The sequence below is a fragment of the Nesoenas mayeri genome (assembly GCF_963082525.1).
Source record: "Nesoenas mayeri genome assembly, chromosome: 2".
In the NCBI taxonomy this organism is placed as follows: domain Eukaryota; kingdom Metazoa; phylum Chordata; class Aves; order Columbiformes; family Columbidae; genus Nesoenas; species Nesoenas mayeri.
The window spans coordinates 146,216,842-146,234,648 of NC_137543.1; the positions used below are offsets into that span (position 1 = coordinate 146,216,842).

The 17,807-nt window shown below is 39.2% G+C and overlaps 1 protein-coding gene across 1 annotated transcript in view; it reads left to right on the plus strand.

Moving 5' to 3' along the window:
* Positions 1 to 17,807, plus strand: part of LOC308053369 (myosin-IIIa-like) — a gene marked incomplete at both ends in the record, with an annotated part of 55,602 nt that overhangs the window by 26,641 nt on the left and 11,154 nt on the right. The window contains 7 exons of the mRNA XM_080364219.1: positions 2,406 to 2,611; positions 4,659 to 4,770; positions 6,261 to 6,423; positions 7,072 to 7,158; positions 10,361 to 10,391; positions 11,295 to 12,228; positions 12,938 to 13,076. Of these exons, the coding sequence (XP_080220345.1) occupies positions 2,406 to 2,611; positions 4,659 to 4,770; positions 6,261 to 6,423; positions 7,072 to 7,158; positions 10,361 to 10,391; positions 11,295 to 12,228; positions 12,938 to 13,076 (1,672 nt within the window). The remainder of the gene's footprint in view (positions 1 to 2,405; positions 2,612 to 4,658; positions 4,771 to 6,260; positions 6,424 to 7,071; positions 7,159 to 10,360; positions 10,392 to 11,294; positions 12,229 to 12,937; positions 13,077 to 17,807) is intronic.

A 17,807-nucleotide genomic window follows, 5' to 3' on the forward strand; every position in this document is an offset into this window, starting at 1 on the left:
ATGATAAAATAACAGACAGGACTTCAGACTTTGTCAGGTTATTTGTGACATATTTAGATGCCCCATTATCAAATTGTGTCCTCTGTGTGTGAATATTTGTGTGTTGTGTAGCAAAGTAATGTAATGTACTGGTGTAAATTATTTGTGCTAGTGATCATGCTGTAACGTTTTCTGTTTAGAAGACTTTTTTTTTAATTAATAGTATTCTCTGAGGGACACTTTGTTGTGGCATTGGAAAGGGCTCTACAGGCTCAACAGAGATAAAAAATGTCATTTCTTTCTTCAACTTTATAGCATGAAGCAGGAGATACTGGACATCATCCGAGAGAGACGACCAGTATGAAAACACAGACAGTCGCTTCTTATTTCAGAGTAAGATACAAGATCTTTTAATAAATTTTTCTAGAGTAGAATCAGTGTTTATTCTTTCACCTTTTCAAATGCATCTGTAGACTTAGAGTCAACGGTGATCCCTTTAGAGTTTGTGAACTGCATATATGGTGCAGCGGTTTGTGCAGTACAGATATCTAGAGGAGATCGTGATGTTTAACCTTGAATTATACTTGATTACATGGCCACATTTCTGTCATGATGATATATGATGATCAATATTAATCCTTCACTTGCTTTTTTTTTTTATACCGAGGGAGATAAAGGGAGGTTGGACATTAGTGGTATAGCATTTCTTTAAGAGTTTAGGAAGCAAGAAGGCAAAGTCAATTTGGAGCAGGAGCTCCAGAGAAAGATCTTGATGGTCACTTCTCAGAGGCTGCCCTGAGTCCATCCTTGTGGCTTGTTCAGCAGTGGTTAAGACCTTCCCAAGCACTGGCTTTGATGCTGTTCCTGCAATAGAAAATAGCTGTGAAGAGCATTCTTTCCTCCAAAGTGGTGCACAGAGTTGGTTCACTTGGGCTCGACTCTTATTTAGTCATATCTCCCAGTAAAAACATGAAGGTGGCCGAGGTGATGTTCATGACCTCTAAGAGTTCATTTGCATCTATGACAGAGAACAATAAGGAGCAAGATCTCTGTTTAGTAGATACAATTGCATAGCTTTCTGGACTGTGAAGGGTAATTTCAGCCTAGATATCATGGTGGTCCAAAGCTGGATGGTGTTTTAGAGTTCTAGATGGAAAAAATTATTGAATCTCATTCAGAGCTAAAGTCTGTAATTCAGTGCATTACTAGTCCATCTAGCATCAGAGGCTGCAGATGGGTTAATTTTATTTACACTTTTCTGTTATTATTTTCTGCAGTGAAAATCCCTGCTCAGATCATGCTAGCTAATGCTCTGAAATGAAGATTCAGATTCAGCCTCATTTGTTTACTCATACACAGAAACCTGTGGGTGACTGAGAGAAGCATCTGCCACCTCAGACTGAGTGGAAAAAAAAATTATCCATTAGTGTGTCCTACTTGTTTGTGTTCGATTGGCACACTAGTGATGAAGCTAATTAAGCATTTTGCTGCATGGAGCAGCGTCTGTCCAGAATGAAATTGCACCTTTTAATAGGAAACATATGGCTCTTGACATCCTACACTAGTTTCATGTATCCAACCTACTGCTGAACTGCATTACCTCCTGGCTTCCTCTTTCTGTTGAGTCAGGTTGAATCTTGAGGAATGAGCTTCTTCATTTGTGTTTCAATAAGATCCTCCCATGAAGCAATTTTACAAAACACCAGTCAAGGTTGTTTACAGCCAGATTCCCCTCAGTTAGCATGGGGAGCTACAAACTGCATCCTGTCTATTAGGCTGGTACCCTACTGAGGTGGGAAAAGTGCAACTTTGGAACTGTGATTTGTGTACTTCTAGTTTTGCCCTCCTCAGAAGTTTCCTCTTGGCAGGGTAGCTATGGTATCACCATCAGCCTACACAGTGAACAGGACATGCTAGATCAGAGCAGTTTAACCAGCCCCTCTTCTAGGGTGGCCTGAGTTTCCTCCAGTCTAATGAAGGGATGGCAATGCTGGTCTTATACTTCCCGTCCATAGAAAGATTATTTACTCTCTGGGTGAATTAGGATCTTCAAATAGGTGTCAAGAAGAAAAAGTGAGCTGTGATTACCTAACAAGGCTCCAAGAGAAGCAAATAAGTGTAAGCAGAGTTTCTTTTGTATTTAGACATTATGGCAGCTCATGAGAATGTTCTGTGTGTAATTTGGTACATCCATATGGAATCAGTGGTTCTCTTAAGTAGTATACACTAGTAACTTAGAGATCTTATCAAAGCTAGAGTTGTTATTGGGTCATTTACTTCATCTACCATCGAAGTACTAGCTTACTGAAATGTAAATGGGTTTGGACATGATTCTGATGGGATGAAATAAAATTTCAGATACACATGGACCTATATACAAGTTTTATAAACATCCTGGTGGCAGATATCTTGTTATTTTCTTGCAGTATTCTCTGATGGATTTGTTATCCAAAATGGTCGTCGGCCAGCCTCATTTTGTCAGGTGCATTAAGCCAAACAATGACCGACAGGCAAACAAGTTTGATAAAGAAAAAGTGTTGGTTCAGCTGCGTTACACAGGAATTCTGGAGACAGCAAGAATTCGAAGACAGGGTTATTCACACCGTATACTCTTCGCTAACTTCATAAAACGGTAACATTGATGTGAAGAAGCCTTTCTCTTTCCTATCATTGCTGCCTGATGTTTGCTAAGCATCATCAGTATCTTTGGTATTATCTTTAAAGAAAAAAATACAAGACATTTCCTGTGACAAAGATTACAGACTGGATGACAGAGAGCAGTTCAGGCAGAAGATTAGTGACCTGTTTTGGGTTGTTGGGGGAAGATAAGGCATCTCAGGATGGTTGTTTCAGTCTCCCTGTGCATTTGGATAAAAATTGCCTTGCTTATAATCTGCAAGTTTTCTTCAAAGAATTGAGGTTTAGAAATTTAATGCTTTAAATTAAAGGGCAGAATTTGGAGCAATAGCATACAAGGAGAACCACAGCTTCTCTAGCTCCTGACATTTAGCACTGTGCAGTGCAGCATCTGCTTGTGCAGGGTGGATGATAATTTGGTATTGCTAATCTAGGGCGGAGAAGTTCATTAAGTGCAGAATTTTGTTTAAAATATAATTTCTATGTATTAGTAACTTTTCAAGAAGTATAATCAACTCACTATGATTTTAAAATTGCTTTTACTATCTCCTCTTCCTCCACCCAAAAAAATTAATCCTGAGCACTTAATCTGTACTTTTCTCTTACAAATAAAGACCCTGAGTATTTGCCTCAATTGAAACTGAGCTTTATGGAATGTAAATTGAAACTGGGAAGAAACAACTAACACCCCTTCAGACAGAGGCACTTGATAGTAATAGTGCAGAAGCAGAGAGCCAGCAGCAGAGTGCTGCAGGTGCACGAGGACAAAATGCAGGACAAAGTGATGTTTTTATAGCACTGTTTCTGGCAAGAATAATCCTGAGACTATTACTGTTTTGGAAGAGTAGAGTATGGGTGGCTTTGGTCACTGCTTTTTATAAAAAATATTACTGTTTGGGTAATAGAGAGGAAAGCAGTGAACATAACAGGATAGCTCTCCAGAGAGGGTGCCCCTGATTGCAGTGAGGCTGTGCAGGTCTCTGGCACTGAGCCTTCAAACAAAAAGGGATCTTTATTCAGTGTATCTCCTTGTCTATTTTTTTAATAGTTGAGAGTTAAAAGTAGATCTCGGATAATGGCAAAATTATTTTGTTAGAATAAAAATAAGCTAAGTCATTGTCCAGTAAAAAAGAAAAAAATAAAAATAATCTGTAGGAATTGATCATAATGCAGGAATCATCGTTTCTTGGTTTATTATTCCATGAGGAAATTGTTGCCTCTATTTAAAGCCATTGCAACCCAAGCTTTGTGTATGAAGGCTGAATAACAAGAAAAAAGCAGAATGTACTGTCAGGAAGCACACATAATTCATATAATTTTCCTTTTTTAAAAAAAAAAAAAGGCACAACAAGATAGGTATGGTGCATTTTGTAATGGAGCATTTTGGAAAGTCCCAGAACACACAGGAACTTTCCTATGCAGCAGCTGAGCTGGTATGTTACAGGTAATATTTGTGCATGAGCATCCTGACCTCTTTTCTTAGTCAGAATTAGTTCTGTGTAATGAATTTGCCAGATTAAATGCTTACATATGATATGTCATAATGGCACATGTGTGTTCCAAAAGGATCTGCAAAGCAGAATCCAAGGAGGTAACAAGAGCTGAGATGCATCTCACATCATGTTAACTATCTCAAACGTAGCTGGTCCAGCACATAAGATTCAAAATTTTCATGACATTTCTAGATTTGAAATAAGCTAGGCAGAAAAGCTTTTAAAATATTTTTATTTTGCTATGAGAGCCAAGGCAGCAAAGAACTGCTGCACAGCTCTACTTGGGTTGCACACTTTTTAAAAGCCTTCTGGTATTAATATAGTATAAAATAACCCTCCAGGGTGTACAATATGTCACTCAGCCACTTTAGATTGAATTTCTCAGTACTGCATATAAATCACAGCAATTTCTTTCATATGCTGTTGTGGTTTTTTTAGTGCTATGTTTTCTTTCATGCAACTGTTTCATTATTTTAAATCAATTATTTAAATGTATTTGCATCTATCGCTCACTATTAATGGAATAAAGAATCATGTATTTGTCTTTAGGTATTACCTCATCTGTTACAAAACAAATGATGATCCTCCAGTCAGCCCGGAAACCTGTGCTGCCATCTTGGAAAAAGCCCACCTTGACAACTGGGTTCTTGGAAAAACTAAAGTAATTTTTTCATATGCTATATCTACATTATTGTAATATGTCATTGCTAGCTTATTAAGCAATTTGCTTTCTCACCCATTTGGGTGGGGTAGCTCTTGCTCTCTCTTGGTTTACAAAAAACACCCCTTGCTGGGTACTGTTTCCTGATACCTGGCTGAAATCCTGACCCTGTAAAGTGTTCAAATTCTGATCACCTTTAGCAAGGCCGCACTGCAAAGCAATATGTGACAATGACACTGCTTGCATTTTCTTTGAAAAAATGTGGTAGTAAAGATCCTACAGAGCTAAGTGCAGGCTTTCTTAAGGAAAAGAAGTTATACTTCTTCCCTGGAGCAATCAGACCCACAAAGGGAGAGGAGAAAGTTTGGGCTTTCCAGCCAGAGGCACCTGTGGGAGACTGCTGAGCGCTGGGGAAGAGATAGGAGGATGATCCCCTATCTGTGAAGTGAGGGAAAGACTTTGTTATAAGGGAAACACATGACTGTTCCTATACTCTTGCTTTTGATTCTGGCTCACTAGTCTTCACAGTGTGCCAGAGAGGGACACCCACCCACCCACCCCCGACTGACAGATCTCAGGTGTGCCAGAGAAAAGTGTCACACAAGTTACTGCTCTAAGTCTCTCTATTTGCTAATGTAACAGAAGTGCCCGGGAAGGATATGGATAGAGAGGCAGATGGATCCTAAACTATCTGAAATCACCTCAGTGGAGAAGGAGCAACTTCTGAGACATCTTCCTGCGTGGATGGGACAGAAGCCATGAAGTTACTCCCTCCTCAATCTTTATTTCCCTCTGCTGACTTAGTGAGGCTAATGGGCAACATGAAGCCTAAGGAAGCGGATCCTGAGATGTGAAATCTATAGCTTACATTTACTTAAATTAGGGTTAACCTGTATCTGTACCAATGAGTGATCAAAGATCAGGGGAATTCTGCAAAATAAGCATAATTATTGTCTTAATTGCACAAGTTCTTTCTACACATTTTATTTCATATTAATATACATCAGGAATGTGTTTGCATCCCTTGTGCTGGACTAGTTTTTCAGGGATTATATGAGTTCCATGCTTGATAAAAGCAATTTAGTAAATAAACAATGCCTGAGACTTCATTGGAAAGCAGAGAGGTTGAAGGTTCCATATTTGGGTCACATTTGTGTAACATACATCAGATTTGTGAAGTTAGCAAAACTGTCAGCTTCATAGTTTTGAAAACAGGTTTATAGTTACAGACTGAAGTTTTGCACATCTTCCCATGAAAGCATGAATAAGCGGGGACTGACAACAGATGTTGAAGGGGAGAGTAAGGTAAACTAATACCCAAAACAATCAAAATGCTATCTTTAACAAGAATGATCCTTTAGATACTACAGCTAAATAATCTGTTCGTCATTTAAAACCAATTTGTAACTCCAGTTGATTAAGTGGATTGAGCGCATACAGGACCTGCGAGGCCAACTAAAACTTTTGCTTGTCTGCCTACTCTTTTTAAGGTATTCCTCAAATACTATCATGTGGAGCAGCTAAATTTAATGCGGAAGGAGACAGTTGACATGATTATTTTGATTCAAGCTTATGTCAGAGGGTGGCTGGGTTCAAGGAGATACAAAAAGATAAAGGAACAAAGGGAACAAAGTGCTATTAAAATACAATCAGGTAATAGCTTTAAAATATTAAACATTTTGCTCAAAGCTAGTGCGTGTACAGTTGATAGATGGATGTGCATGCTGGGTGTGGATTTTGTTATTTTCCTGCTGTTACATTTGACAAAATATCTTATACTTGGTGATATCTGTTCTTATGAAGAAAAAAATTCTTTTAGCTAGTTTATGACAATCTCTTTACTGAAGTTACGTTTATCAATGTTACATTTAAAAGGCGATTTTAACAATGAAAGGACGTGATTGCACAGACGATACCATTATTAATAATATTCTGGCATGCTCTTACAAGGTTGTATAATATACTATAATAAAAATAAAATGTATTAACTAGCCTAGATAATAAGATCAATTACACTGTTGATGGAGACATCAACTTAAATTTTTAATACATTTCAAACATCATCGTATTTTACATTCTGATTCTCTTGTGTTTTGTATTAATTTCATTCATAATAACTTTGCTTGCCAGAAAACATAGTTTTTATGTAGATTTACTGCTTGTTTGCAATTTTTATTATATGAAGCCTGAAAATATTTATGAATATTTTAATGGAAGTCTGTAATTCCTTCCAAACTTTTTTTGTTCTTGCAGCCTTTTGTGTATCTAATGCATTATTTAATTTTTGACATCTCTTTTCAGCTTACAGGGGTTTTGTTGCTCGTAAAGAATACACAAATGCAAAACATAATAAAAAAGTGGAAGAATATATTACTAGACTTCAAGCAAGTAAGAATTATTTGCTTTTGTGGCTTTTAGTGTGCTATCTCTATACAATATGTTGATTCAGACTCTTTGCTGCTACCTAGCTACACTGATTGACTGTGCTCATTTATGCATTCTGAGGTACAATTTGTCTATTGTATGGCTGTATACAGTGGTTGAAACAGGTCAGTGTATTCCATTCCCTGTACCTCAAGCTGGCTTAGAGACACTTTCCATAGATGTGAAGTTAAACTCCATATGAAGGTTTTTCACTCCTAGTCTGATACGTCTGAGTATTACGGCTGATATTGTTGAAGCCTCGCATGAGACTATCTACATATAATGTGTGAGCATGGTGTTCTGTTAGGAATAGGTTTTGTAACATATCAGTAATAGTTACATTTGAGAAGTCTCACACCTGTGATTTCACTCATGTCTTGCATTCTTTTTTGCCATCGCCCAATCCAACCTAGCAAAATATTCCCTCTCTTCTGCAGCAATAATTACCTTGGTTCCAGATGTATACCATGTGATATCCCTTTTTCCTCCCTCTATTTCTGTCTCCTCCATCCCTGCCAGAGATGTCCCCAAGCCAGGTGTAGTCAAGGCAGCTCCGAAATCAGCAGCAGCACAGCTAGAGAAACACAGGTCTGAAAACAGCTGGCACAAATCCACATAGCACTTTTCAGTAATTACAAAGGTGGCAACCCCAAATATAGGCTGGTGCTGCCATTATCCAGGCTACCTAGATTCACACTGCCTCAGATAGATCTTCATGACTATCTACTGACATCAGTGCTGGTTTTAATCATTGTCAGATGCATCTATTAATGTTACTGTGTATTGAAGAGCACTTCACTGAGGCTGGTAAAACTTAATTGATGTAGAAAACAATCTAAAACCAGAATAAATCCAGTGATGTGCCAAAAATAATTACACATCTGAAAGTTGTCAATTATATTGGGATATTTAGCAAATGCAAAAGTATAAATTTACCACCTTTCTCTGTTTGTTGATCTCCCCAATGTTTCTTCTTGTCCACCTTCTCTGTCTTGTGTGCAGTTTCGTTTCAACTTTCTTCAGTGCATGAGAAGCCAGAATAAAAATGGAAGTCTATTTTTATTTAGTGCTCTCAGGTCACACACCTTTCCTCCGCATTTATCTCTAAAGCAATACAAAACTCCTCTTCCAGTTTGAAAACAAAATTAAGACAGCTACTGTCTCACAACAAAGTTCTTGAGAAACTTCAAAAGTGAACTAGAATAAGTCTAAAAAGACCAGACATAGCATTAATTGGTATGTCCATTGACAATGTTACTTGTTTCACAATGACTCCTGTTGAATTGCTTTTGCATGAAAACAGAATGAGGATTGTCTCAGAAGTCCAAGAAATTCTAGAACTGTTCCAAATGCTTTACAATTTGCACTTTTCTAAGGCTCTGTCAGACTGCAGTATAAAAACCAATTGTGCCTCTTCCAATAAGTATTTGGGCTCCTTTACTCTATATGAAATTATCAAGATGTAACTTATGTCCCATTTATACAGTGCTTCTTAGACTGAACCAACACATCTGGTGGAGCCCAAGATGGTCTAAATTTTGAGTACGGAATGCTAAAGCAAATAAAACCTAGCACTAAGTTACACTAATGTGTTGGAATAGGCTGCTTATGCTCCCCTCCCATTCTTAAGTGAGCTTGACCTTTTCCTGTGATGCAGAACGCTCTCAGCAGAGCTGGAGTAAGAGCTCCCTTATCTACCAGCTCCTTGTGGTATTTAAATCACCTGAATCCTCTGTCTCCATAGTCTTGGTACTGCATTTGGAATTAGAGTTCAACAGAAATATTTTGATAAAATACTATGTTCTTTTTACTTTGCAAGGGATTGGCAGATTTGTGCTGAATCCCTGGAATTGCAGACTTGTCCAAATCAGAGCACTGTGGAGACTGTGCCAGTTCCCATTAGGGAATTATTTGCAAGTTCAGGAATTTTTGAGGCAACATTCTGAATGCAGTTCAGTTTTTGATTAAGACACTTCAGTGTAAATGTCTAAAAGTGACCTAGGTGTCTAAACTCTTCTTATAGTCAGCAGAACCTAGAGTTCGATTCATTTTATTCAAAACCACCAAATGCTCAGCTCATTTGCCCCCATATTGGTATCTAGTGTCATTTGAGGTGCCCTGGGTTATCTTGCCTGGCCTTTAGCTTTATGTCATGTGAGATACCCAGCTTTCTCTCTCCAGAATGTCCCATCTGTCTTGTTGTTTCTGCCAGCTCCACATAGATCCGTTGGCTATCCTGGAGCACTTCAGATGGCACCAGATACCCATGTGCCAACAACTGCATCTAGCCCCTAGTGACTACTCAGCACCTACACATCTCAGGGAATAGCCATGTTTGAGTCCTTATTCAGACCAGAAACTTGGACTTGTGCCTCCCACAAGGCACAAGCCAAAGTGTACCTGGTCACTGTGGAGCTTAGCACATCTTCCAGGCTGAGCTTTTTTATTTTGAATAATGAGTCTTTGCAAAGGGATCATGAGCTAAGTCTTCTGTAACTGCTGAGCTATAAAATTTTCAGTTTCTCTCTGATCTAGTGAATATTCAGCTAATTTCAAGCCTGTGCCAGAAGAGAGCCTGGTAATCTCTGTAGCCTGATAATCAGGCATTTCCCAGGGAAATGAAAGACTGAGTCAAATCAATTGCTTGAATCAGGCCAAGCAGGTACATGAAACTGAGAGCACTGTGTTCTAGAGGCACTTCTATAGCACTGCGCTTCTGCATCATTCTGCCTCTTCCTGTATTTTCTTTAGTCCAATAAAATACAAAGAAAGAGCTTGTTTGTAACCTCATGTAGAAGGAGTACAACTTTCTGAAATCTCAAAAAGGTTTTGTGGGACGGAATAATTTCAGATTAAATGTAATCATAATAACCACTATGGTCCATATTTTGCTATTGTTCTGTGTTTAACACTATTATCATTTGACTTTCTGAAATGCGTGGGACAGCTATTGCTTGTTGCCTAAGGTTGTTTTATATTACAATTTTTATCAGTTGCCAGAGGATACTTAGTCAGGAAGAAAAGAAAAGAACTAGCTGAGACAAGAAACAAAGCAGCAATAACAATTCAGTCTCACTACAGAGGATACCAGGAGAGGAAGATCTTCAAAAGGAGGAGGTAGTGCTATTTTCGATCTCTTATGTCATTCAAATGTGTCCCTTTTCAGTAAGTAGACTGATGAAGAGCGGCAATGCAAGGTAAAGATTGAACAAATTAGAATTATTCTAGATATGTATGCAGAGGCAATGTACATTTATGTGGAGGTTTTTAACGTCAGTAGCCAATTTTCTCATACTTTTAAGCCCAGGGAATAGGGAAAGATCAACAATATTGCCTTGCTCAGACCAAACAGCTAAAAGTTAGATGAGGTCAATCACATTCTAAACATCTCCACAATGTAGTTGTAGTCCCAGTCTCTGAAGTGGAGCTAGTAGCACTTTCCTCATCACCATCATTTTTTCAATGATAGCATTTAAGTAGATGGACACTAGTCCAGAGGGGTGCAAAAGGCTGTGAAGGAGCCCACAGTCTTTCAGAGGGAAGGAAAAGGGTGGCAGGTTTCACCTGGCACTGAAGTTTTATTGATAGTAACAAAGACATTCTAGGGAAAAGATCTTTTAAATTTGACCTAGACCAAGGATCATTCTTTTTGCATTTCTAGTGTGACTTGGGGCAGATTTCTTTCATTAACACATTTAGTATTGTATGTATTTATGCATATTTGAGGTGCTCAGAAGTTTCTGCCTTATGTTTTTGTTAACATTTAAATTAATTATTTCCTGTTTTTTCAGCCCTCATGCAGCCAAGATTGTCCCCTTAGCAATTTTCCATGAACAGTTTAACAGGGGATGTCCCTTTTCACTTTAAGAAATAATAATCATCAGAAAGACAGAGATTGGTTTGCTGACTTCAATTCCAGCTCTATGCACTAAGTCTTTCCAGTGTTACAATGTATCAGGTTGACATTTAGTACACAAACACCACCAGAGGTAAAGTTGTCATTCTCTTTCATCTCCTTCGGCTATAATTTTTGCCCAAAACTCTCTTCCATTCAGGCAATCACTTAGAAAGGAACAAACTGAAAATGCAGCATCAATTAGTGAAAAGGAAAAGGAAGAGGATGAAGAGCTTGAAGAGGAAAGTCCAGCTGGAGTGAAGAGTGCCCTTACTAAAACAGAAGAAGAAGCAGCTGTCATTGTTCAGAGCCATTACAGAGGCTACAGAGTCCGTAAAAAAATGAAGGAAGAGCACAAAAACATAGCAGAGGAAGAATTGTCTGCTGTGGAATTCCTTGAAGCACAACTGCAGCCAGCTCAAAATGATACACAGGAAGAGGCAGCAAACGAGGAGACTCAAGATGAAGCTGATGCTCTTACTGACAGTGAGTGCTCTGGGTACATTGACACAAGGAACATACAGGAGCAACAGGAAACATTTACCAAAGGAGAGGGAGCTTCTGTGAAGCAGAACCCTTCAGTAGAACATGTTGGTGAAGGTGAAGAACAAGCCTCTTCGGAAGAGCTGTCTAGGAAATCTTGTGTCAAAGTCACAGCTGAACCTTGTTCCCAGCAAGAGCAAGGTAATCAAGACACGCTCAGTGCAAATGGACAAAACCAAGAATCTGCTGTAGTCCAGCCCAGGACTGACAGAGATGTGGAAAGAAACCATCTGAAACATGAAGCAGTGGTGCCTACAGGACATAAAGGAATTATAAGAAGACAGTCACTAAGAGGCTCACGGAAGCAAGTTGAGGCAGAAAAACAAGGTTCAGAAGACAAAGAGAAGGCAGCAGTGGTTATTCAGAGCAGTTACCGATGTTACAGAAGAAGGGGACAACTCAGAAAAGAAGGGAAACTACCTTGCAAAACTCAAGAGAAAACTATAAAGGAGCCAACAGAAGCAGTACACGTTCAAAATAATGATCCCAAACCAACAAAAGACAAGGAAAGCACCAATACGGAGGCTGAAAACTCTAAGACGCTGAAGGGAGACTCAGAGAAAGAGGCTTGTGATTTGGCAGCCTTTTCACGGCAGGTAAGAAGCTTATAAGCTACATATGTTGAGCATAATACTCTGGGCAATCTCAGTAGACTCTGAGCAATGACAGAATGGCAAAGTTATTTTACTGGCTTCAGTGGCAAAATTTCACTCTGTAAACTGAGACTGAGATTTTGTAATAAGTGTTCTATAAAAATGCATATTTTGAGCTGCAAGAGAAAGTACCCTTTTCAGGAAGGAGGGAAAGGCAAAGTTAGAGCACTGGCAGAAAAAAAAAAAAAAAAAAGCTAGTTTTAACCTGGTTTAGGTTAAATGCAGCAGTTTTGCCTTTGTCGAAATGTGTGTTTACCAGGCAAGGTATTAAATCAATTAACTTGTGAAATGTCTCTGTAAATGCAAATAGAAGCTGGTGTGTCAATGTCAGAGACTCACGCATGTGCAGAGAAGTTTGCCTACAGCTGTAGAAGCTATTTTGCATCAGCAAGGCATCATCTGCTCACATGTGTGACCCAAGATAAAGTACCTGCAGGACTAGGCTGCAGTGTGGAGTTTCCTACATGTCTTTCTTCTCTTCTTTTTTCTTTTTTTTTTTTTTTAAGAGGAGTAGGGAAGATAAGTGCGGTAGGAGCCTAAATGCAGTAGGTGGAGCAATACCTTTTAAATTCATTCTCACTGTTTTACCTTCGATTGCCTTGGAACATATGCACTTATATAATAATGTAAAATCCTGTGTTATATTTTTCAGATATCGAAATTATCTGAAGATTACCTAGCATTGCAACAAAAATTGAATGAAATGATATTGTCACATCAGTTGAGACCCGTGATGCTGTCCAAAGATAAGCAAGCTAATGGTCGACTTCCTTCTCATATTTGTCAGCCAGGTAATGTTGAACCTTACTGTGAGCAGACTTCTCATTTGTAAACAGGTCTGTCAAGAAGCAGCTCCTAGTCATTACTTTAAAGGCTAAATGAGCTAGCTCTGGCTTCTTGTATAACTCACGCTGTTTGGTTTGGTACTGTGTCAGTATACGTCTGGAACATAGTTTCCAGAGAAGTAGCCAAACTTTATTGTGGTTTACATATTCACCATTTTTCTTGATATTTTGTTTCAGTATTGATTTAGATTGGTGAATGACGCATTGTGAGAGGTAGACATAGCATCTCTAGAAATACTTTTGTTCGGTAAATATTCCTCATTGGCTCTTTTTTACTCGTGTTATTCATCTGTGTGTGCTATTGGTAAGATATGGGACTATGTTTCAAAAACAAAATATTCTTTTTAGATACTGTGTCAAACAGTTTACCAAAGTTTGTCACATTTATGCTGAGTAAAGTTTTAACTATCCCCAAATGCAACTGAGGCTGTCAAAACTTGTAACCATGTTGGTGGGCATGTTCTTAAAATTGCAAGTAAAGTTTCATCAATAATTGGCATCCATTTAACTCAGACACTTAAGAGGACATTATTACCTCTGAAAATACACTCTAAAGTTGTTTATATTCCAGTTAACGGGGCCAATTAACACTTGGGGCAGGTTAGGCGGCAGTGGAGAGGAGTACCGGGAGAATCGAGGTGGAAGACATGGGATTCAGGCAGATCGCTAAGGCTTGTGCCCATGGGGAAATCCACAACAGCTGACTGAGCTGCTCACGTCTCTTCAGTTGGAATAGATGTAATAAGAGACTTCCTCAGCCTGTGTCTTGGGCCGCAGATGTGGAGGAATTTGAGGGCAAATGTGGCAGATGACGGGGCTGGTTTCCATTTCTGCAGGGGGACTTGTGCCAGCCCGTGCCACCGCACTGCCTGTGGGGAAGATCTCTGCTCCTCCCTGCTCATCTGGGGCCATGTCCAGGACTGTCCCTTGCTGCCCAGAGCTAATTGTACTATTTTCATTATAACATTGTGGATTCAGTTGTCATGTATGCTGAAACTTCTTTCTGTTCCCACTCTTACATTGAAGAGACCCTAAAAGTACTTCACCCCAACTTTGCAGTTCTCTCAAATGGGCAAGATGCTAAAATGAGGGCCTGGTGTTTACAAAATCTAAACCTCTAAGTGCAAACTGGCTGGTAGTAGATAATCCATATAGTTCAACCTGTTTCCAAAACCAAAGACTTTAAGAGAAGACAGATGTGAAATGGAAAAATAAGTGCCATTATCTTTCATTAAAGACAGAACAGTGCTCGTATTTGTCATTAACAGGTTTGTACTGAGTTCTCTATTAAATATTGCTGATTTTTGACAAGATAAACTTGAGGAATTCACGTTTTGGAAAATAACTCTTTTTTCTTACATATTTTCCTACAGAAGCTAGAGAAGAGAGATATATAGAGGGAAAGAGAATACACAAATCCCTGATTTATCAGTTAAAGATCTCACTACTTACACAAGTGAACCAGGTGAAAATATATCATTATGTTCATGCCATGTGCAAAATTTAGCAGTCTACCCTTCACATTGCTATAAATTTAAGTAGCTCTACAGGAAGCAAAAGGATGCCAGAGTTCGTCATCTGTGCATGCAAACCTGCTTAAAGTGTTGACCAGTCAGACACTTCCCTTCCCTTTATCTCTGAAATTGTCCCACTGCTTTAAACCTCTGTCATCTTATAATACAGTGTTTTGCCAATGGTAGTGTGTGTGAAAGTGCTGCATTGTATCCCTTTGAACACTGACATGAAAAATGTCATACATTTCTTCGAACAGAGTCAAAATGCTTTTTACGACAACACTGAAACAGTTGTTGAGTTGCATAAGAGATCAGGTCTTTTGCCTCATTTTAATAAATAGAAGGAAATAAGATTTTTTTTACAAGCTAATGTTGTGTGGCCTTAACAAAAGGAGGATTTATTTTCTCTATGTTTTCTCCCGACAAATGTCTGCATATGTGACAAAACAACACTTAGCTCTTCTGTGCACCAGGCAAAATCTTTATAGAAATTCTGATGCCTTACAAGTCCCCAGCTTTTTATCTTATGGATGCAAAAATTGAACGTTTGCTGTCTTGACTGCCTTTTGCAAACAATGTCAGCAACACATGCCTCATGCAGAATTTTTGCAATTTTTTTTTCAAAATAAATATGATGGACACACGCTTTGTTTTTTATTAAATTGGTGCAAGTTGGCATGTAGACAAGGTGGATACAGAGCTTGAGAGGAGCTACTCTTTTCAAAGGTGACTGCATTTAAAATGGAGTAGTGGGTGCTATTTGACTAAGAAGCTATAACTGAACTCACTACAGAGAAATTGCCACTAAAGCACAGGCCAACTAAAGTTGTCCCACCTGCTGATACCTGCCCTTAAACATCATAAAGCATGAGCTGGGCCCCTCTATCTCAAACTAAACTGGCCCTTCCAGCCTGGTCACTGCCAGTCAATCACTTGAATGCTTTGCTCCAGTAAGTCAAACCACCCCAAAAACAGTCCTCATTCAGTTCTTGTTAGAACTCATGTTCCCAGTCTTTCTGTAGCAAACTCTCTCTTGATACACCAGGCAGTATCACACTTGGAGCTGGGTCTGGCTCCTCTGTCCCTCTTGCCCCACTGCTCTGAGCTGGGCAGCCATAGTTTGTGTTTCCTGGTTTCTGTTGTTTGCCCAAACACCTCAGACAACTTGTATGGCTACTCACGATAAATGTAATGAAGGTGACTTTTGCCAGGCATTGAACTTTGAAAAAGTAAGAAAGAAGGCCGTCTGGGCTTCAGCCAGACACCATGTTCTGCCAGCCTTCCTGGCCATGACATGAAGTTTCACTCACTGCAGCACAGTGTGACAGTGGGCACCAGGCTCAGCTGCTCACTGGGGATATGGAGCGATGGCAGCAGCGACCCAGGCCCTGTTTTCTCACATCCCCACAGCCAGATTTCTAACTGCTAACCAGTCCACTGGAAGACCTTTCTTGGTGTGGAACATGAACTTTCTTTTTCTACATTTGAATGTAATTCCTACAACAGGAAGACTGTTTCCATTCCAGATCTGATCAATGCACAGGGTACTGAAGGAAAACACTGTGGTAATTCCCTAGCTTGCCTGTAAGCCAGTTGGAGCCTAAGCATTACAGAGCCCGATCACAAAGCTGTGTTCTCTTAAGTAGAAGTTTATTATAGAAAACCTGACCTAACTAGATGTAGACAATATTTAAGTAAAAACAGGCCTGTGTTCAGTTCATTTAGGTTGGGCTGTCTACAGCACAGGAGTTATCAGCATTCTGAATATCATACTTTCTTCCTATATGCTATATAGGAAGATAACTACATAAAACAAACACTTGAAGTGACTCACTGCAGACTATCATGCTGAAGTGAAGCGAGTAGACATGGTGAGTGATCTACTGTCTATTAAACAGGGAGGAGCTTTCCTACATTCTTGCCAACATTATGTGTTACAGTGTAATTTATACACACATATTTACAGAAGAATATTATTTTACTACTGATTTCCCTCTAGGACTACCTTTGCTGTCCTACCTTTACAAAGGCAATATCTGTTTAGCTTTAGCTGTTCTTTAAATCATGTAGCATTTACCTATTTGTAATTACTTTGGTCATTTACATTTATTTACACTTCTTCCTTAGCTTCACTAGTTTTATATGTCGTTTTACAGCCATAACATGTGAATCGTGTTTTATAGCTCTATGCCAGATAGGAATACTCATCTGCCTTCATCAGTGGGTAGATGGCCATTGTTCAGTTTGAGAATTTACTGGCTCCTCTGATGAAATATTTTATTACATTGCTACCCACAGAAGAGGAGGAACTGTGGGGCAGCTGGATGGTGTACTATGACAGATGTTCAGATTTTCAAAACTGTTTATTTTAATAAAAATACAAAGCCTGCAGTTTAAAGAACATATGAGAAAAAAAAAATAATCTTAAATCCACAAGGTTAAGTTGTTCTTAAGTGAATTTATTTGTATTTATAAAAATCCATAAAGCAAGCTGCACAAGTTTCCTGGAATAAACATTTCCTGTGGCTTGAATTTCTGAGTAGGTTATATTTGCTTGCTAAATGCATTCAACTAAACATAATGGCTGCATCTCAGGACTGCAACTTTGGACTGCTAGTGAGCTTTGGATTACAGTGGTGTCAGAAGAGATGCACAAAGAGCCACTGTCAAGTTTTTTGAGGTCAAAGCCTGAAGTGAGGAGAATTTGATCATTATGGTAGCAAGTTTTTTCTTTTTTTCTCCAGATGAATCATGGCGCTCATCCTTGTAAGTATTAAATGACAGTTCAAGTACAAAAATCTCAGGAAGAGAATTTTCTATATTTAGAAATAAATTTACATGGTGCAAGGAACTCCAGTGCAGCTGGGAACTTTTTCAGCAACACAAAGCTGTGATATGGGCAGGGTTTTCATCCAGGATTCCTCCTGCTGTAGGCTGCCGCAGCACTGTTTGTGTGGGGTTTGTGGGCAGCCTTTGCAAGAAGGGAGCCCATGTAGCCCTGGGCGAGCAGAGCAGTGTTCACGGGCTGGTCTTTCTTCACAAGTGAGTGGCCAGCCAGGGACCACCAAGGTGGGACTGGAGAAAAGCAGGGTAGTCAAGTGCTTCTGCTGTTCAATCATTGTCAGCTACTGGAGTGGACACCAGGCCACAGAAGATCTGTGTG